Genomic DNA, 21,965 nt, shown 5'->3' with positions numbered 1-21,965 from the left:
AGTTTGCCAGCCCCCTCTAAACTAAACAGTTTAAAACGGCACCACTTTTATCCGGCTGCTGCCGGATGATAAATCTGGTACACCTTTAGACTCTCTAGTCTACGTTTATACCACCTGTTATACGGCTTACCCTGCATCAGAACGGTGTGCTGAAATTGTGGGGCAATTTTGGCGCACAGTGTCGCTTGTTGGCCGCAGCCAGTATTCCGCAAATACACACCCCTTACTCATAAAGGCACACCTGTTGCCTAGCATGTCGCTAAAGGTGTCTAAGCCACATAATGATTGTGCTGCACGGCATGCGAGCCAGAATTCTAGTATATTTTCATTAGGAAGTCTGCCCCACTGAATCGACAAAAGGTCTAACAAACATACAACTAATGTTATGTCTCATCCTTCTATTAACGCTGTAATATTTCTTAAAATGCACGACAATTGAGATCATAAAACTTTGTTTAATGTGAACACATCACAAAATAAAAAAAGTTGATATATTTACAATATGTCTTCAATTTGGTCACTTTTACATTAGATATTAACATTTCTAAAACTTTGTGGCAATAAGATCTATGCTATTAGGTTAAAGTGGATTGCACATTTTTAGATTTGCCACCTATGGTGTACAAACATCTAGCGCCCATTTTTTATTGCATTTCCTGTTATTTTTTTTTGTTATATACAATATGGCTCAAACAGAACACAACAAACAACTAACCATGTCTGTAGATTCACTTTTCAGTGCAACGCATTTCAGTCCTTTGAGCACTCTGTTACAATAAGCACACAGTTTATGAAATGTGAGGATTTCTCTTTTATTTAAATAAAACTATTAAAATCTAACTTAAAAAACACTGCTATGTTTCTTTAAGCAGCACGCACCTCACTAAATCGGTTCTATTCTAATAAAGATATCTTCTTCCACGCTTTGACTTTTGGCCAGCAACAACATTTGCAATCTGCCTGCCAGTTTCCTTCATTTATCATATATATTTACTGTACTTTCACAGATATCAGAGTGGTCAGTCTTCGGTTGTGCTTTAGAAAGAAAGAAAAATAGAATCTGTGTTTTCTCCTGTAAGTGCAAAGCAAACACCTTGTGCAACTACATTGGTCGAAGATTTAGAAATTCCAATAAGAACGGAGGTCCATGATTTACTGTCAATCGCCCGTCTCATCTCCTGCCTTCTCGGGAATGGCCTCCAGGCTTCTTCTTGGCTTGGATGCCTCTGCATTTCCAGCAGTTGCCTTGTTCATTCCACAAGATACAGCAGCATAATGAATTTGTTTTAAGTTGTCCAAGGTTTCTGTTTTGGCATATTTGAGAAGATCTGATTGTCCCTGTAACAAAAAAAATAAAAAATGTTACCAGTTGGCATCGACAGATCAAAGCGCATTACTGCCTACAAGTTCTATGATAATCGGGCAAAAATCATATTAATGGCCAAAGCTATGTATTTTAGCATTATGCCCAGGCCCACAATGATGAATTCAATCACTGATCCAAGCTTCCTTGTGGAGATCTGCAACACAAAGGTAGACTCAAGCTGCAATAGTCATGGTCAAACTTTTAACAATATACAGTAGTCCTGAAATAGATGGAATCCACATTGAACTATTTGGAAACTGTGATGTGTCTTTACAATGAATATACAGAGAAGCAGACCAACTATGATAAAACTGGGTCTTTAGGCTTTCATACTCTCAACAAAAAACTTGAACTTATGCAGAGTAGGCAAACCAGATTTCTAAGAAACATTATGTTTCCTGCTGATCCGGCAAGTGAAGGATCAATGGCAAGTGTTCCTAGTCAACAGTCCCATGGAGCTACAGGCAGGGGCAGACTGGCCATAGAGCTGATGCCCAGGGGTCCGCCCAAACCCTCCTCACATCCGTCGGCTGGGTACAGAATGAGCTAATGCTATAAGCATTCATTTATGCTAGGAGCATCAGGCACTTATGCACCTGACCAGAGGCCAGGTCCTCAGGACAGTGATACAGTTGAATACTGCAGTGAGGGTGGCAGTATTTTGTGCTGCACTGTGGTATTTGGTTCTGCTGGGGCAGTATTCTGTTCTGCAGTACGGTATTGCAGGCCCCCCCTACTTCTGTTGTCGCAGCCTACTTGTGTTGCCCCGCCTTCTGTCAATTTGGATCTGCCTAAAAAATGGGGCCACTTTCTGAATTTTTTCCACGGCCTCTTTAAGTTCCTAGTCCGCCTATGGCTGCAAGAGCACAGAATGTAAAACCAGTTTATCAAGAACGCATTGATTATTGTAATAATAAAAGATCTTTGTTGGTGGCAACAAAGACAAGTACAGTATGTTAGCATACTGTAAGAACCTACTGCACCAAATCAAATAGCATCCTTCTCCTCTAGCAGGGTCCACTGCAAAATCAATATAAACCACGCCAATTTAGGCTTACGTGATTTACAATCAATACTGGTACTGTGAAAGCTCTTGTAATGCAGCAGGTGTGGACAAAGGCTTGGGGCTACTTCTCAGGGCATTGTCAAGTTGGACCTTTCAACAGAGTATGGGGATCTATACTTTGGTGCAGGGGCCACCAAAACCACTACCTTTAGGGTACGGCCAGGTTCACCGAGTAGCGGTGATCCCATAGAAGTGAATGGGATTGCTGCGTCCTTCACAAGAAATCCAGCAGTGTTGGATTTCTTGCAACGGGCAAGGCAATCCCATTCTTTTTTATGGGACATTGCCACTTAGTGAACATAGCTGCAACGGCTGTTGCGTGACCAGTGTCGCCGTGTAGCTGTACCCTTAGGCTGGTTTCACACGGGCGTTGCGGATTGGGGCCGGATGCGTTCAGAGTGCGTCCAGTGAAACTCGCACTATTTTGCAAGCAAGTTCAGTCAGTTTTGTCTGCAGTTGCGTTTAGTTGTTCAGTTTTTTCCGCGCGGGTGCAATGCGTTTTGATGCGTTTTTTAAACTGAATGTTTACAAACAACATCTCTTAGCAACCATCAGTGAAAAAACGCATCGCACTTGCTTGCGGATGCAATGCGTTTTTCACGCAGCCCCATTCACTTCTATGGGGCCAGGGCTGCGTGAAAAACGCAGAATATAGAACATGCTGCGATTTTCACGCAACGCAGAACTGATGCGTGAAAAACAACGCTCATGTACAAAGCACCATAGAAATGAATTGGTCAGGATTCAGTGCGGGTGCTATGCGTTCACGTCACGCATTGCACCCGCGCGGAAAACTCGCTCGTGTGAAAGGGACCTTAGGAGTATTTAGGAGTGACTGCAGCAGCCGACCACAGGTCATATTGGCGAGTTTATTTTGGCTGGCAAGTCACTACTGTGGTGATTGGTTAGTTACATAAAATCTTATTTTTTAAAGAGTTTTGTTTTAGCATTTGGAAAACCTTTGTTAAGCTGCATATTGCTACACGGTCAGCTGTTGTACACTGCATGCAATCATGGCTATTATTGGCAATACGCAGCTTCTACATAGATTTTTCAAACTGTAGGAACAGCCCTTTTAATACAATGCATTTTTTAAATTATCAGTTTTCCTGACCTCTTAGGTTGTTGTATAGTATATGTTCATGTACTGAAAGCAACCAGTCACCATTGCTAGAATATATTATTGAATATAAGCTAATCATTATAACATGTTCATTTTACACTGATATAACACGAACAAGAATCACACTAGGCATAATGTCAAAGTTTGATTTCATTTTCCAAGAGATGATAAGCTGATTGAAAATCTAAATTTCAGAAGAATATCTGAGACTGTAGGAGCATCAACAAAGAGTCACATGTTGTCTACATTCGTTCAGCCTAAGGCTTGGCAATTATAACAGCTGACAGAACATGTAACATAATAGCATGTGGAAAAAATAGAAATGACATCTAAGAAATTAGATTTTTCAGTTAATCATCTCCTTTAAAGCATAACCGGAAATAAAACAGGACTTCAAAGGACCATGAGTACAAGCACATATTACTTGAAAGCCTATCTTACAGTAAGTCATTTTTCAAAGTATCTTCTAAAAAATTATCCATAACGCACACATTGGCCCAAACTTGCTGAACCACAACTCAATTTGTATTTGTTTTCACCCGCATTACAAATCCCAAGGTAGACACCAATGGGGCAGTTCTTCACTGAGGTTTCCATAGAAGGGAACTGAGCTTTACACTTGCAGATGTACAGGAAGACCTGCTGAGCTCCACTGCATGGCGTGCAAGCAGAACAGCCCCAGATAGGCGGGAATGCTAGTCCAATACAGGAAGAAACAGTAGAAGACCGCACATATCCGCTTACTAAACTAAACCCTACTTTTAGACACGTTAAATGAGGCCACACTTTAGCAACTGGGTCATGTGCGAAAGATTCTGGGTGCCAGAGGGGCATAACAAGCCTTGGCAGGATATTTAGATACAGGGCTAGGACAGCTAACTGAATACCCAGTGCTCCTGTGATTGTACTTTAAGCTACAAGTCTACTATAATAAAGCAGGCCTCACAGTGGTCAACTTATAACCATGTCCTGTCTGACACAAAGTCTATAATCAAGTACCGCCGTAAACTATGGTAGAGAGCCATACTTTAACATACAGAGGTAAACGATGTAAAGTTTGCTCATAACCTTAACCTGCTGAATGACCTCAACCTTGTACATGACAAACAGGGAACCTAGCAAAATCACAAAAGATATAAAATCCTGAATGCAAAACCAATAATGAAGCTGAACTTGTATTTATTCATAGTAAAATGGAAAATCTTTCTACATAAAATGCATTCAGAGACTCTTCAGACCCTTTCACTTTTTTCACATTTTGTTATGTTGTGGCCTTGTGCAAAAAAATAAAATAAAAAAAGTTCACTTTTTCCCCTTCATTAAAATACTTCTCTGTCTCTTTAGCATGCAGCTACACATTGTTGTACATAAGAAGAAATACGTATTGTATTAGAGAGGATGGAAAGATAATTTTAGAAAAGACAAAGAAAATTAAATGGACCCCTGCTGCTGAAGAGGAGGAAGTCAGATTTCCACAAAGTGTATACCTATGTCTGCATATACAGTACTCTCGAAACTCTTCGGATGCTTTCACTGTTTTTCACGTATTTGTTTCTAGGCACTCTGTCATAAAGCCCAGATTGGTGGAGTGCTGTAGTAATGGTAGACCATATGGAAGTTTCTCCTATCTGCACTGAGTATCTTAGAAGCTCAGTCAGAGTGACCATTGGGTTCTTGGTCACCTCTCTCACCAAGACCCTTCTCCCCTGATTACTTAGGTTGTTAGGTCGGCCAGCTTTAGGAAGAGTCCGGATTGTTCCAGACATCTTGCTTTTAAGAAATATGGAGGCCACTGCGCTCTTGGGAATATTCAGTGCGGTAGAAACTTTGTTGTACCTTTCTCTAGATCTGTGCCTCCAAAAAATCCTGCCTCTGAGCTCTACAGGCAGTTATTTCCTCCTCATGACTTGGTTTTAGCTGAAATATGCATTGTTCGCTGTGAGATCTGATGTAGACAGGGCTGTGTCTTTCCAAATCATGTCTAGCTAACTGAATTTACCAAAAGTGGACTTGATAATCAAAGATTATCACAAGGAATGGAGGCACCCAAATTTCAACTGTCATAGCAAAGGGTCTAAATATGTATGTTTATGTGAAATTTTAGTTTTTCCTTTTTAATAAGTTTGCAAAAAAAATAAATTATAATTCTATTACCGTTCTCGTTATTGGATTCTGAGTGCAGAATGATGGGTAAAGCATTTTTTTTTTAGCACAAAGCTGCAACATAACAAAATGTGACAAAAGTGAAAGGGTCTGAAGACTTTCAGAATGCATTGTGTAATACTCTGTCCATTCTATACCTCACCAGTCCTATGATGTGATTACAAAAGTTATAATCGGGCTTTTACTATAAAGAGTAATTATTGCATTTGCGTTGCAGTGTGGCATTAGTCTCAGCTATACCGGGGACATACACTGACCTCCTCCTACTTATGTACCATGTCAAACTGAACACTGGTACTATCTTCTTGATTCTTTAAGGTCAGCGAGTTGGATTGCTACAACACATTTAAACTGTTCCTTATACTATCTGTATGTCAGCAGGGCATATTTTAAGCATAGTACCAGTAAAAATAGTACTCATGGTAATGGCAGACATCTTATACAATATTTCGTCCACAGATGTAGCAGAGCCGTGTAGTCATTTGACAGAACTAATCATCTGAGGTCTTCCATAAGAGTAAAGATAAACTTACAATATTAATATATATCACTGTGCATAAAACTCATGAATAACAAACTAAATTCTTCTGCAGCTGTACATTCATTAATTATAGAATTATCTATAGCGCCTTGAAAAAGTATTCATGCCCCTTGAACTTTTCCACATGTTTTCACGTTAAACCCAGAAACTTAAATGTATTTTATTGGGATTTTATGTGATAGATTGACACAAAGTAGCAAGTATATGTGAAGTGAAAAGAAAATAATGCATGCTTTTCAAAACTTTTAATAAATAAAAATCTAAAAAGTGTGGTGTGCATTTGTATTCAGACCCCTGTACTCTGATACCCCTAAATAAAATCCAGCGTGACCAATTGCCTTCAAAAGTCACCTAATTAGTAAAGAGAGTCCACCTGTGTGTAATTTATTCTCAGTATAACTACAGCGGTTATGTGAAGGCCTCAGAGGTTTGTTAGAGAACATTAGTGATCAAACAGCATTATGAAAACCAAGGAACACCCCAGACAGGTCAGGAATAAAGTTGTTGAGAAGTGTAAAGGGTTAGGTTATAAAAAATATCCCAAGCTCTGAACACCTCAAGGAGCACTGTTCAATCCATCATCCGAGTATGGCACAACTGTAAACCTACCAATACATGGCCATCCACCTAACTTGACAGCCCAGGCAAGGAGAGCAGTAATAAGAGAAGCAGCCAAGAGACCTATGGTCACTCTGGAGGAGCTGCAGAGATCCACAGCTCAGGTAGGATAATCTGTCCACAGGACAACTATTAATCATGTACTCCACAAATCTGGCCTTTATGGAAGAGTAGCAAGAAGAAAGACATTTTTTAAAGCAAGTTATAAGCAGTTTGCCACAAGTCATATAGGGGACACAGCAAACATAGAAGGTGCTCTGCTCAGATGAGACCAAAGTTGAACTTTTTGGCCTAAATGCAAAACACTATGTGTGGCAGAAAACTAACAATGCACATCACCCTGAACACACCATCCCCAAGGTGAAACGTGATGGTGACAGCATCATGCTGTGGGGATGCTTTTCTTCAGCAGAGACAGAGTTGATGGGAAGATGGATGGAGCTAAAACAGGGCAATCCTGGAGGAAAACCTGGTAGAGGCTGTAAATGAGGTTCACCTTCCAGCAGGACAATAACCCTAAACATACAGCCAGAGCTACAATGGAATGGTTTAGAACAAAGCATATTCATGTGTTAGAATGGACCGATCAAAGTCCAGACTTAAATCCCATTGAGAATCTGTGGCAAGACTTGTTTGTTCACAGACGCTCTCCATCCAATCTGACTGATCTTGAGCTATTTTGCAAAGAAGAATGGGCAAAAATTTCAGCCTCTAGATGTGCAAAGCTGACATAACCCAAAAGACTTGCAGCTGTAATTGTAGCGAAAGGTGGTCCTACAAAGTATTGCTCCAGGGGGGGCTGAATACAAATGCACACAAGACTTTCCAGATTTTTAGTTATAATTTTTTTTAAAACCATGTATCATTTTGTTTTCATTTCACACATACATGCTACTGTGTGTTGGTCGATCACATAAAATCCGAATAAAATACATTTACCGGTAAGTTTGTGGGTGTAATGTGAATAAATGTGGAAAAGTTCAAGGAGTATGAATACTTTTTCAATTCACTGTATATACAGTCATATAAAGCATATGAAGTGTTTTCAGTATCTCCAGATAAAGGATGTCAGGTTGTAACCAGACTGTTATAATATTCAGAAGGAAAACTTTATCTAGCAGTTCAAACCAGATAGTAACACATACTTTTTTTTCAAATTTATTCTTTTATTTTTTGATTACAGATTTTTTTAATTCTATTTCCAGAACATGATTGTGGGCCCTAGACACAATGGTCAGGAGGAGACCTCATTGACTTCTACAGGAGAGTTTTCTTGCCATGCTCTGTGACAATCACCTGTTGTGAATGGTGGATCTTGTCTTACCTGTCATTCTAATCCTGTCTGTAATGATATCACCTCTGTGTACAGATAAGCAGGATTTTTTTTATTTTTATGGTTATGGTGGCTCTCCTGCAGCGAAGGCCAGATCCCTGTGTAGGGGATATAGGGTGAAAACCAGGGGCCCAACAGGATAATGTCAAATCGGAAGGCGGGGGGGCGGGGGGGATGGGGGGGGGGGGGGTGGGTGGGGGGATGGGGGGGGTCAACATTCACTGCCCATAACAGTTTGCTCAGGCCATGGATCTCGATCACCCACTTCAGATGACCTTACCTAAGTTATGCCAGCATCTAGATCAAAAGAGTGACCTGCATGAGTGACTGCTTGATTGTGTGCAAAGCAAGTTGATCCGATTGAACGTTTAGACTGCTACCGTAGCCACAGCTTCACCTCTGTCTAAAGTCTTGCCTGCTGGGGGATCTGGTTTATGTCTGTCTCTATTCCCTCACTATGATGAGATCCCAAGCTGAGTCATGGCTTCAAGAACAAGATCTCAACTCATTTTGAGCTTCAGCTACATCTGTTTTCTTCTGACTGGGCCAAAATGGCCTTTATGATTTCACTCTCACTCTTGTCAGGCAAGGCCCTTGCCTGGGCTAATCTGTTGTGGGAGAGAAGCAACTCCGTAACCAGTAATCCGCAAGAGTTCCTAGCCAACTTCCGCAGAGTCTTTGAAGAACCCAGATGTACCCTTTTCTGCCAACTTCTCTAGAGCAAACTTTCAGTCAGGCAATATGCCATACAATTTCGTACCATGTCCTCTGATTGGCCTGAAACAATGGAGCTCTGGTGGCAGCATTTTAGAAGGGTCTGTCAGCTCCTATTAAAGAACTCCCACAAAAAAATGTATTCTCTGACCTGCTAGAAAGGTACATCATGTAATCTGTAGTGAATGTGGTTTTCTTTCCAGTGTTTGTATTTTTAAGTTACACCTCCCTTATGCGTCTCACCTGTGTCATGTGACCAGCAATCAGACTCTCCAACTGACACAGCATCTTATGTGTGGACAGGAAGTCTGTTTCTCTATGTATTCCTATGAGAGCCTCACTCTGAGTCTCATAGGAATGAATAGAGAAGTAACTGACTTCCTGTCCTGTGTCAGTTGGAGATCAGATGGTTGCTCACATGACATCACTTTCTAGCAGGTCAGAGAATAAACATTTTGCTGGGAGTTCTACTTTAAGGATGAACTGGCGGGTTGTGATGTCCCGACTTTCTCTCTCTCTTGCTACACGTATTGAACTTGGTTCCAGGAACATGCCATAGTAGTAGCTCATGACAAGAGAGCTCCTCTGTTGGCACCACTGACACATCCATCTTCTACTCCAGTCTACGAACTAATGCAAGCAGATAGACTCAAGTTCTCTGTAGAGGAGCGTCTGCACAGATGTGCCAATGATTTATGCCTGTGGCACGGAGCCAAAGGACACTATGTCCTCTCCCCTGCCCCCAAAGGTGGGATATCTGGGCCTAGGGACCATAGGAGAAATGGCCTTGGGTGAAGACCAGCTCTCTCGGAAATTGTCGTTACTAGTATCTTTGTCTTGCAGTGGTATGCAGTTTAGTATTCATGCCTTCCTAGACCCTGGCTCGGCAGGAAGATTCCTGCATCAAGCCCTGATAAACAAGTATCGTATATCGGTCTGGCACCTGCAAAAGCCACTGGTGGTGACCTCCATTAACAGGAACGCTCTCTCTCTCTCTCTCTTACACCATCCAGTATGACACTGAACTGCTCTATTCTGAGAAAATGTCCTTGTATGTTCTACCTGTATCTACCAGTCCACTTCTGCTGGGACTGCCTTGATTCCATTTACTGGAACTCTAGGCAGATTCTTCACTGGGATTCTGCCTGTCATTCTCACACCTGACTACAGTGTAGCTTGTCTGGAATCCATCTGTACCTCAACATCTGCAAGGTCTGTCTTCAACATCTGCCTGTTGTACCCATGTCTTCCCAAGGAAGAAGGCTGAAAATCTGCATCCACAACCGCCTACTTTTGGACCAGAGAAGAGATCCTGGGACACTTTGGAGAATTTTGATGTTCCTGCCCTCCTGAAGGAATTTTTGCAAGTATCTGGACCAAAGAAAAAAGGGAGTAAAGGGGGAGGGGTATACTGTTAAAATGGCCGTTCATGGCTGTTTTTTTGTGTGCTGAGACGCCGGCTTAATGTGTGCTTCATAGGTTAACCTCATTTTGCTCTGTGAGCTGCTGTGAGCTACTGGCCTATATAAGCTCTGCTGTTTCCTCTCTTGATCGATGTAGATCCTGTCAGGTCTCTCTAGCTTGCTAGAGTTTGTAAAAAGTTATAATCCATATGCCTGCTAGTATACCGATCTTCTGTCTGTTTCCTAGATCCTCACCCTCTGCTGCCTGATCTGAACTTTGCCTGTTCACCATACTGATCCTGTGCTGACTGCCGTGACCATTGGATTGTTTCACAGATTCCCACGAACTCTTAGAACATACTAGTAAACATGGGAATCCAGAGTCTTTGTAAAATGTGGAACATCATATCAGCGCATCACTGTTCAAAATTTGCTACGCATTTCTATCTTTTCAGTCATAGCTAAAACTGCCTTTAAATGCTGGAGCTCATAAATGGCTTAAGGATAATGTCTGACTGCTGGAGGGCAGATATGCACTGAATTTTTGTCATTATCAGCAAACAAAATCAGATCAGATAAAGGTCACTGTTCAACCACAATGAAACCAATTCAGATGTATTGTTAAGATACTGAAGTGGGTGATTAGATCTTGCAATGAAAGTCAGTTTCACAAGCACATAAACTGCTAGACTCTGACCTCAATAATATATCGTATAATATAATTTAGAACATATGGTGTAATTGACAGTAAAGGTATGCATTGTGTCATTAAAAGTTGATTATCTTTTTACAATGGCACCTGCCAGGAGGTGGGATATATTAGGCAGCAAGTGAGTAGTGAGTTCTTGAAGTTAATGTTTTGGAGGCAGAAAAACTTGGAAGGCGTAAAGATCTAATCAAGAGTCAAATTGTGAAGGTTATATGAATGGGTTACAGTATCTCCATGTGTTCCTGGTATGCAGTTATTACCTAAAGAACTAAAAAGGGGTTCAACGTAGGACAACTGCAGTGAACTGAGGACAGGATCAAAGGTTGTCAAGGTTCGTTGGAAGTGAAGGCTAACCTGTCTGGTCCGATTCCACATAAAAGCTAATGTAGCACAAATTTCTGAAAAGTTAAGGCTGGCTATGATGGAATAGTGTCAGAACGCACAGTTCATCACAGCATTCAGAGTATGAGGTTGTGTAGATGCACACTGGCCAATGCCCAAGCTGACCCATGTGCCTACAATGGGCAAGTGAGCATAACAACTGAACCATAGAGCAATAGAAGAAGGTGGACTTGTCTGAAGAACCATTAGCAAACTGCCATGGAAGGTTGAGGCCCCAAAACATAACCATGCCTTTCGAAAACCTGGTCCTCTAATCCTGAGAAATGCTTATTCTTATTGTTATGAAAAGAAGGTTTACAGTGCATCACGGACAGTACAAATACATTCAGTGCAGCTGGCTTCCCTGTGTCATCGCTATCAGATCTGAAATCTCAAGGACTCTTAAACAAGAAGATGGAGTGCAGGTTGGTGATATGGCAGAGTGATGGTGCAGAAAAAAAAGGGGGGGGGGGGGGGGCCCAGGGACGGATTGGCATAGACCATAAAGGGAAATTCCCTGTTGGGCCGATGCCTGGGGTGGGGATAGGTCATCAATATCTGATCGATGGGGGGGTCCAACTCCTGACAATCCCACTAAACAGCTGTTTGAAGAGGCCTCAGCACTCCGTTGAGCACTGCAGACTCTTCCGAGGCCAGTGATGTCAACTTCATTAGTCATATTGCCTATGTGCAGTCCCATTCAAGTAGATGGGTCTGGGCTGCAGTACCAAGCACTACCACTATACAATGTACTGCTCTGCGCTTGGTATTCTGTGACAATACCAAGCACAGCCACTATACAATGTACTGCTCTGCGCTTGGTATTCTGTGAGGAGGCTGCAGCTGATCAGTGGGGATGAGTCAGTATTTTGAGGAGAGGTCACCAATATTGTACTCCCGAAAGCAGAACCATGTCCCTTAGGCCTCATGCACACGGCCGTTGTTTTGGTCAGCATCCGACCAATGGGGCCGCTTCAATGGGGCCGCAAAAGATGCGGACAGCACTCCGTGTGCTGTCCATATCCGTTGCTCAGTTCCGTGGTCCGCAAAAAAAATATAACCTGTCCTATTCTTGTCCGTGTTTTGCGAATAGGTATGTTTATAGGTAGGCGAATAGGTAGGTTTATCAATGGCTGTCCGTGCCGTTCCGCAAATTGCAGAACACACACGGACGCCATATGTGTTTTGCGGATCTGCGATTTGCAAACCGCAAAACACACAACGGTCGTGTGCATATGGCCTTAGGCTTCGTTTGGTTTCACCTGCCTACTTTTTCAAGCAAACCTAAACAGGCAGTGTAGTCCTAAAATCAATGGGATAAATTTATGTGCTGCAAAAACGGATCTAATAACATTATATGTCCTTTCTCAGAACACCAGAAGTGACATCTTAGATATAAATTTAGGAGGCTGCTGGCAGGTTTTTCACTGCCTTAGGGACGAATCTGTCCAGAAGGAAAGAGAACACAGGAGTAATCTGCCCATTGATGGACAGTTAAGGGCCATATGGCGAAACTGTGATGAAATGTGCAGGGAACATTGTGAGCGAAAATAAAATCACGTAGCTGAAACACGACTAATATCTACCTTCAATATAGTTATGTTCCAAGTAAAGCTCTCAATGGCCTTGAGCATCTTCCTCTCTTTTAAACCTTCCTTCGCCCCGATGGAGTTAAGATTCTCGTGGAATTCCATGGCTGAAAAGATACACAAAGATGTATGTGAGACAACTGGAGGTTTTCCATGCATCATTTATTTAATCTCCTGTTTTCTCTTCTTGCTTTTTATAGTCATCCGCTTTGGTCTAATCTGAAATTCATTAAGAAAATGAGAAGATTTTGAGAATTAAAGGGACTGGAAACAGATTGGGAAAAAAAAAAAAATCTTTACAGACACAAGAAGAGGCCAGAGGGAGGCACAGCACATGAAAATGACCCTGCTGACATGTGAATGGCGTGACTCTGCAAGTAACAAATAGAATATTGAATTTTCTCCTTTCACCGCAAGCCCCTGTTGTGCTGGTTATAGATTTGCAAGTGAACACTACACAATGGGAACATTGATATTTCCCTGTATCATATCTCTATACATTTCTATCTAACATCTTATAAATTATGTTTTGACTCAGCAGCAAACACATTGACAATCCGGGAGGCTTTTTGACTACTTGGAGTTTGACAAGAAAATATTCTCATAAAAGGTCGGTATGCCGACATCTGTTTTTATTTTCTCAACACCCTAGAACCTGAAAATAATGTACGGAATTAATTTTTTTTATAGGTAAAATGGAAATTGTTCTAATGTTTTTATGTGTATTTTCTTTAGACCTCACGTGTTATAACATTAGATGAAGGCTTCATTCACTGCTGAAGACTCCTGTGACGTATTGTCCATAGCGACGTAACATCCTACATTCACTCCTGGACGACGAGGAGGACACGTGAAGGCACAGGACCATTGCCAAGAAATGGCAGAACAATTTAAACTTTACACAGCAAAAGTTTTTTTTTTTTGCTTTTTTTTATTTTTATGCCACTTTTGGTGGAATTGTAAATGGGGCTTAGCAGGGAGTGGCCTCCAACTGCCCAACAGATTTACTATAATTGCCGACAGAACCTGGCAAATATTATAGAGAAAATCTATACCAGCTATGATTTTTTTTTTCTAGCACATGCGTCTTTTAACAAATTTGGCGCATCTTACTCCTGAAGCTTCTTTAGTAAGACTACTTTTTCCATACATTTTCCCTGCAGTTTCACAATAAATGGAGAGCAACAATTTGTAGACCATTGATCTGAATAAAGATAAACTCAATCCACAAACATATACTGTATATAGATAGACACTGGTGGCTCCCCAATGAACTACTTGCAGCAAGACATATATGTTTTTCATTTTAATTTAAATAGTTCTAGATTAGGACTAGTAAAACTAGAATTTCATTTAAAGGGAGTGTCTCCCTTCAAATAATGGCATTCATCATGTAGACAAATACAAAGCAATACTTATGTATTGTGATTGTCCATATTGCTTCCTTTGCTGGCCTGATTCATTATTCCTTCACATTATACACTACTGTATCCAGAAGTTATGACCACCATGCAATCCAGCAGCAGTGCTTGCACACTATAGGAAAATGCACTGGCCTGTATGGTGGCCGGGACCATGGCAGCACGCATAGGCACGTAAGTGAAGCAAGCTCCCGTCCCGACCACCTCGTATCAGTGCTGCAGTGACCATGGAAACGAGCATAGTATAATGCGATGGAAAAATGAATCAAGCCAGGGGAGGAGGCAATATAGACAATCCCAATTAGGGATGAGCGAATCTACTTCGGATGAAACATCTAAAGTCGATTCGCATAATACTTAGTTTGAATACTGGACAGAGCGAGCGCTCCGTACAGTATTAGAATGTGATGGCTCCTATGAGCCAAAGTTATTACTTTGCAAAGTTTCGCGAGACTTCGCATAATAACTTCATAAATCAATTTCTACTGTAAAGAACCATTTCCCGAACTCGGGTTGAGTTCCAAGGTACATCCGAAGTCGATTCGCTCATCCCTAATTACAGTACATTAGTAAGTGCCTTGTATTAACTGTCTACATAACTGCCATTTGCTGAAGTGAGACATCCCCTTTAATATAACTAGTTCTCATTACAGAGCCTGATCACATTTTATATGCAATATAAGATTAATTACTGTCTAAACCTTATCTAAGAAAAGAAAATCCAGTTACAAAATGTTCCATGAAAAAGGTCCTCCCAGTAACGACTCTCTTTAAAGGGTAGACTGAAGAAGGTCATTCATATAATTCACACAAGTGTAGCATGATGATCTACTATCACCATTCATCTAAATAAAGGATTAGTACCATATGTCAAGTGAGATCTATGAAAAGTGATGCAATGTACTGTATGCTCAGTAGAACACTGAGCTGGAATGGAACAATTCAGAGAAAATAGATCTAACACTTAAAAAAGGAAAAAAAACAAAAAACAAATCTTCACCCTACTTTCCATACAATTATGTGCCTTTATTATTAGAATTGATTGCCCGTTGTACCATTACCCATGTTATATGATACCTTTCCAGCTCTATTTTAATACAAACTTCTCCACATTTTCACATGGGGGCTGTGCTGAGGCCTCTCCTTTTTCCTTCTGGTAGCCCTCCTGGAATCCATACTGCAGTGATCTAGACACTTCAAATACTTGCCACATCTCAACATTGGAGTTTCATCAAGAGGGCAGATACATGAAAAGGGAAAGACTCATGCACACCTTATTATAAGCATGGAGTTAATTTATTTATTTATTTATTTTAAAAGGAAAAAAAAGGAAAAATGTGGAATGTTCAGCACTTGTCCATGAAATATATGTAAAAAGTCTTAATTTCAACTCAGGACATACAGAAAGATAAAAACCTCTTGCTTACGCATTTCGGGTAAAGATACCCTTAGTCACTGAAATAAAGACTTTTATATACATTTCCGAGTGCGGAACATTCCACGTTTTTCAATCAGTTTTTTTTATTTTTTATTATTTGAGGATATCTGGATTGCTCACTGCTGCAAAGCTATCCACCCAATAAAAGGACCCAACTTCTGACAAGAATGTTGTGGTGGCACAAAGAGAAAAGAAGGTCACAATGGGGAGAAAGGGAAGAGTTTTGACAAAAGTGCGGTGAATAATGAAGGCAGGCAGATTGCAAATAGTGGAATTTCAGAAACAGGATATGGTTATATTCAAGATCAACATGACACGGATACTGAATATAGTGGTAATGCACTTCAATGGTGCAATGATCCATGGACATCTGACAGCATTTATGGGAGAATATTGTCCAAAGTACTGCTATTTGATAGCGTATTTCTGGCAATGGCTGCAATACAAACGTGGTTTTGCACACAGCATGAGGCTGGTTTTGGGAATCTGTCACCCTGATTTTGGACTACTACTACAGTAGTACATGAGTAGTACTGCAGATATGGAGTCCAGATCACTATTTTTTTTATTTTCCTGCTGACCCTCATTCCTCCACTGTCAGCACTCAAAGCTGCACTGAGATACACAGTCTGGACTGCTGTGCAGTGCTAACATAATGGAGAGGACTCATGTGCATGCATAGCAGTCGTGACCAAGTATTTCAATGCAGCTCTGAGCGCTGACAGCGGGAGATCGGGCAGCAGTGGGGAAATAAAACATTTTGATCTGAACTCCTTATCTGCAGTACTACTCATGTATAACTGTAGATAACGGTCCAAAATTGGGATGACATATTCCATTTAATGGGGGTTTCAGTTTTAGTTGTACTGCCTGTAATCATAGTGGCTATGGCGTTAAATGTATATCTTGCACTTGTTTACACATTCAAATGTTTAGGTATGGCAGACAAATTTCCCACCTAAGGTCGCTGGTAAAAAGACCAAAAGGGGTTGTGTCACTTCAACAAATGGCATTTATCATGTAGAGAAAGTTAATACAAGGCACTTACTAATGTATTGTTATTATCCGTTCATTTTTCCATCACATTATACACTGCTCGTTTCCATGGTTACGACCACCCTGCAATCCATCAGTGGTGCTTGTGCTTGCACAGTATAGGAAAAAGTGCCAGCCTCTCTGGTGGTCGGGACCGTGGGAGCTCACATATGCTGATGCGTTTTTTTCTACGGCCATTGCTGATGGATTGCAGGGAGGTCGTAACCATGGAAACAAGCAGTGTATAATGTGTTGGAAAAATTAACCCAGCCAGCAAAGGAGGCAGTATGGACAATCACAATACATTAGTAAGTGCCTTGTATTAACTTTCGCTACATAATAATGGAGCTATTAGTTATTTCACTCTGGTTCCTAAAATTCAAGTTCCTAAAGTGCACTGTACACAACCTTTAGAGGAGGTTGTTCAGATAAATATATCTATTTTTTTAAACTTTTTTAAATTTCAACTCTAGCATGCTGTTGCTGTGGAAAAAAACATACTCACTCGTAGCTTTGTTTTGGCTTCCTTTACTGGTCTTTCAGTCCCTGTCTGTAAACTTCCTGATGGACAGGGCTATGTGCGCCGCTGCAGCCAATGACTTGCTTCAGTTATTGGCTGCAGTGGCATACGTGGCCCTGGCCATCCAAAAGTTTACAGACAAGGACTGAAAGACCAGTGAAGGAAGCCAGGGAGTCAAAACAGAGCAACAGGAAGCAGTTAAGTATGCTATTTTTCAACAGGTATAGCAAGGTGGGGGTGAAATTTTAAAAAGGTGAAAAAAAAAACCCCTGCAAACTCACTTTAAGGGGAATATGCTGCCAGAAAAGGACATATTATTTAAATAAGACATATTTAAGATTTCTTCACTAATTCCTGTAAAGTATTTCCCTACATACAGTGCATTCAGAAAGTCTTCAGAGCGTTTTACTTTTTTCACATTTTATTATGTTGCAGCCTTGTGCTAAAATTAAAAAAATTACCCCCATCAATCTGCACTTAATACCCCTTAATGAGGAAAAGAAAAGAACATTTTAGAAAGGTTTGCAAATTTAATAAAAAGGAAAAACTATAAATTTTCGGACTCATTGCTATGACACTCAAAATTTAGTTCTAAGGGCCTCCCATTTCTCTTGATCATCTTTGAGATGGTTCTACATTTTAAAGTCGACCTGTGGTAAATTCCTTTTATTTCACAGGAATTGAAAAGACACACCCCAATCTATCAGAAGAAAATAATTGCCTGTAGAGCCCAGAGACAGGATTGTGTGGAGGCACAGAACTGGAGAAGGGTACAAAACATTTATTCTGCTCTGAAAGTTCCCAAGACTGCAGTGGCCTCCACAATTCTTAAATGGAAGAGGTTTGGAACAACCAGGGCTCTTCCTATAGCTGGCCGCCCTACCAAACTAAGTAATCAGGAGAGAAGGGACTTGGTAAGAGAGGTGACCAAGAACCCAATGGTCACTCTGGCTGAGCTCCAAAGAATGTGTGTGCAGATAGAAGCAACTTCCAGAAGGTCAATTATGACTCCAACACTCCACTAATCCGTGAGTTGCCAGAAAGAAGACTCCTCTCAGTAAAAGACTCACAAAAATTCACCTAAAGGACTGTGAGAAACAAGATTCTCTGGAATTCTAAGCTTCATGTTTGATGGAAATCAGGCACTGCCCAATACCATCCCTACAGTAAAGAATGGTAGTGGCAGCATCATGCTGTGTTGGGATAGCAGCTGGGACAGGGAGACAGGTCAGAGTTGAAGGAAATCTGAATGGAAAAAAGGAAAAATGGAACATGATCCAGAGTGCTCTGGACCTAAGCCTAGACTGAAGGTTCACCTTACAACAAGCCAATGACCCTAAGCACACAGCCAAGACAACACAGGAGTGGATTAGGGACAACTCTGTGAATGTCTTTCAGTGGCCCAACCAGAGCCCTGACTTGAACCCAATTGAACATCTCTGGAGACACCTTTAAATGGCTGCCCACATACGGTCCCCATCCAACCTAACAGGGCTTGAGAGGAACTGCACAGAAGAATTGCAGAAAATTCCCAAATCCAGGTGTGCAAACCTTGTGGCTTCATAGCCAAAAAAAAAATGGAGACTGTAATCACTGCCAAAAGGTGTGTAAACTAAGTACTGAGTAAAGGGACTGAATACTTCTGTCAATGCAAGATTTTCGTTTTTCCTTTTCAATAAATTAACAAAGATTTCGAACATTCCGTTTTCACTTTATCATTATGGGGTACTCTGTGCAGAATGATGTGAAAAAAGTGAAAGGTTCTGAAGACTTTATGAATGCACTGTACATGCAGAGTACATTGATCTAATTTATACGCTTTGTGGACAACTGACTTCCTCCTTTTCAGCAGCAGGAGTCCATTTAATTTTCTGTCTTTTCTAAAATCATCTTTCCATCCTCTCTAATACAATTCATATTTCTCCTCATGTGCAACAGTGTGTACCTGTATGCTAAAGAGACAGAGAAGCATTTTAATGGGCTGCACGAAGTATTCAGCGGTTGGCCTTCTCACTTCCCTTTGCTTGTTTTGTGTTTCAGCTAATGTTGCCAGATCAGATATGCGGCCTGCATGTAATGTGCGGCACATGTTTTAAAGGAGATACAGCTGCAAGTTGTAAAATAACTTTGACATGTGGCTCAATGAGGCCCTATCAGTTTTATTTTACAAAATAGGAGATGCAACCATGATAGTACCCTTCACACAGCAGATATGGTACTGTATAAATATCAGTAAGCTGCCAGCTCAGGAATGGGTCACAAAAATGAATTTGCAACAACAACCGAGGATAGGGTATATTACAAAAAGCATTTCATCCCTAACAGCCCCCATATACATTAGGCTATTATTGCAGTTTTCGGGACCAGCTGTAGGGGAATAAAAGGCTCTGACGATTTGAATTTTAACGCCCAATTCTTTTGTTCTCCAGGGAGATAAGCCTCTGCCAGAGGTTTCTAGCAGCAGTTTTCCCTACTTTCCCCATTGAAAACACATGCACACTTGACTGAACTGAGTTCAGTGGCATGCAAAAGTTTGGGCACCCCTTGTCAAAATTAGTGTTATTGTGAACAGTTAAGCAAGTTAAAGATAAAATTTATCTCCAAAAGGCATACAGTTAAAGATGAAATACACTTTTTAACATTTAAAAAAAGAAAAGAAGTACCTTGCAAAAGTATGTGAACCCAGGGAGATTTGAGTGCTCACTTTGACAGAGGTCTCAGACCTTACATAGCCTGTTAGTGTTAAGACTTTTTCACAATCATTGTTAGGAAAGGCAAGGTGATTCAAATTTCAAAGCTTTATAAATACCCAGAATCCTCTATTCTTGTCCCAAAACATAGCAGACATGGGTTCTTATAAGCAGCTGCCTAACACTCAAAATGGTTGAGGCCCACAATGCAGGAGAAGGCTATTAGAAGTATTTTCAGGTTGCCATTTCCTTGGTTTGAAAAATAATTAAGAAATGTCAGTTAACAGGAACAGTGGAGGTCAAGAGAAGGTCTGAAAGACCAAGAAACATTTCAGAGACAGCTGCTCGTAGGATTGCTTGAAAGTTAATCAGAACCCCCGCTTGACTGCAAAAGACCTTCAGTAAGATTTAGCAGACTATGGAGTTGTTCTACTTGTTCTTCATGGAAAAGTCATCAGAAGTAAACCTCTTCTGTGTACTCACCACAAAATTCAGCGTCAGAAGTTTGCAAAGAAACATGCATTTTGGAAACAATTCCTGTGGACCAATGAGGTTAAAATAGAACTCTTTGGCCACAATGAGCAAAGGTATGTTTGGAGAAAAAAGGGCACAGAATTTCATGAAAAGAACACCTCTCCAACCATTAAAGAGGACCTGTCACCAAAAAATGCTATGTAATCTGAAAGCACCATGTTATAGATTGGCGAGTATATTTGTAGTAAAAGATTCAGTAAAACATCAAATTTTTACATTTAAATTTGCAGCCCTGTGAAGTGCTACCGGTACAGGGAGGAGGGGTTATCAGTGACTGAAAGCTATCTCTATCTATACTTATACACACAATGCTATCAATCACTGATAACACCTCCATCCTGTACCAATGCTGTTCACAGAAGGTAGAAAAAGCTGTGATATAAACGTATAAATTACAGGTTTTACTGAATCTTTTTCCACAAAAATATATATCAATCTGCTCAGCTTCTCCTATTCTACAACACGATACTGGCAGATTGCACTGCATTTTTTGGTGACAGGTCCTCTTTAAGGATGGGGGTGGATCAATCATGCTATGGGGTTGTGATGCAGCCAATGGTACAGGGAAAATCTCACAGGTAGAGGGATGAATGGATTCAATGAAATTCCATCAAATGCTGGAAGCAAACATAACACCAACTGTAAAAAAGTTGAAAAAAAGATGGCTTCAACAAATGGATAATGATCCTAAAACACATCTAAAATCCACCATAGACTACCTCAAAAGGTGCAAGCTGAAGGTTTTACCATGGCCCTCACAGTCCTCTGATCTGGACATAGTAACATAGTTAGTAACATAGTAAATAAGGCTGAAAAAAAGACATCTGTCCATCCAGTTCAGCCTGTTATCCTGCAAGTTGAGCCAATTTTCCTCACTTTAGGGGGAAAAAATTCCTTCCCGACTCCAATCAGGCAATCAGAATAACTCAACAATCCCTCTCTAGTAGCTTTAGCCTGTAATATTATTACACTCCAGAAATATATCCAGGCCACTCTTGAACTCTTTTAGTGATTTCACGATCACCACCTCCTCAGGCAGAGAGTTCCATAGTCTCACTGCTCTTACCATAAAGAATCCTCTTCTATGTTTGTGTACAAACCTTCTTTCCTCCAGACGCAGAGGATGTCCCCTCGTCACAGTTACAGTCCTGGGCATAAATAGATGATGGGATAGATCTCTGTACTGACCCCTGATATATTTATACATAGTAATTAGATCTCCCCTCAGTCGTCTTTTTTCTAAAGTGAATAACCCTAATTTTGATAATTTTTCAGGGTACTGTAATTCAACCATTCCAGTTATTATCGCACACTACATCCA

General features: G+C 40.8%; 1 protein-coding gene across 1 annotated transcript in view; it reads right to left on the bottom strand.

The window, feature by feature from the left end:
- Positions 1 to 435: 435 nt before the first annotated feature.
- The window catches only part of PLCL2 (phospholipase C like 2), a 218,793-nt gene continuing 197,263 nt past the window's right edge, over positions 436 to 21,965 (bottom strand). Inside the window, exons 6-7 of the mRNA XM_040432899.1 lie at positions 13,004 to 13,113; positions 436 to 1,338 (exon numbers count right to left, since the gene is read on the bottom strand). Of these exons, the coding sequence (XP_040288833.1) occupies positions 1,159 to 1,338; positions 13,004 to 13,113 (290 nt within the window). The 3' untranslated portion in view covers positions 436 to 1,158. The remainder of the gene's footprint in view (positions 1,339 to 13,003; positions 13,114 to 21,965) is intronic.

The sequence above is a fragment of the Bufo bufo genome, chromosome 5 (genome assembly GCF_905171765.1).
Source record: "Bufo bufo chromosome 5, aBufBuf1.1, whole genome shotgun sequence".
NCBI lineage: Eukaryota > Metazoa > Chordata > Amphibia > Anura > Bufonidae > Bufo > Bufo bufo.
This window is presented reverse-complemented; position numbering and strand designations above follow the sequence as displayed.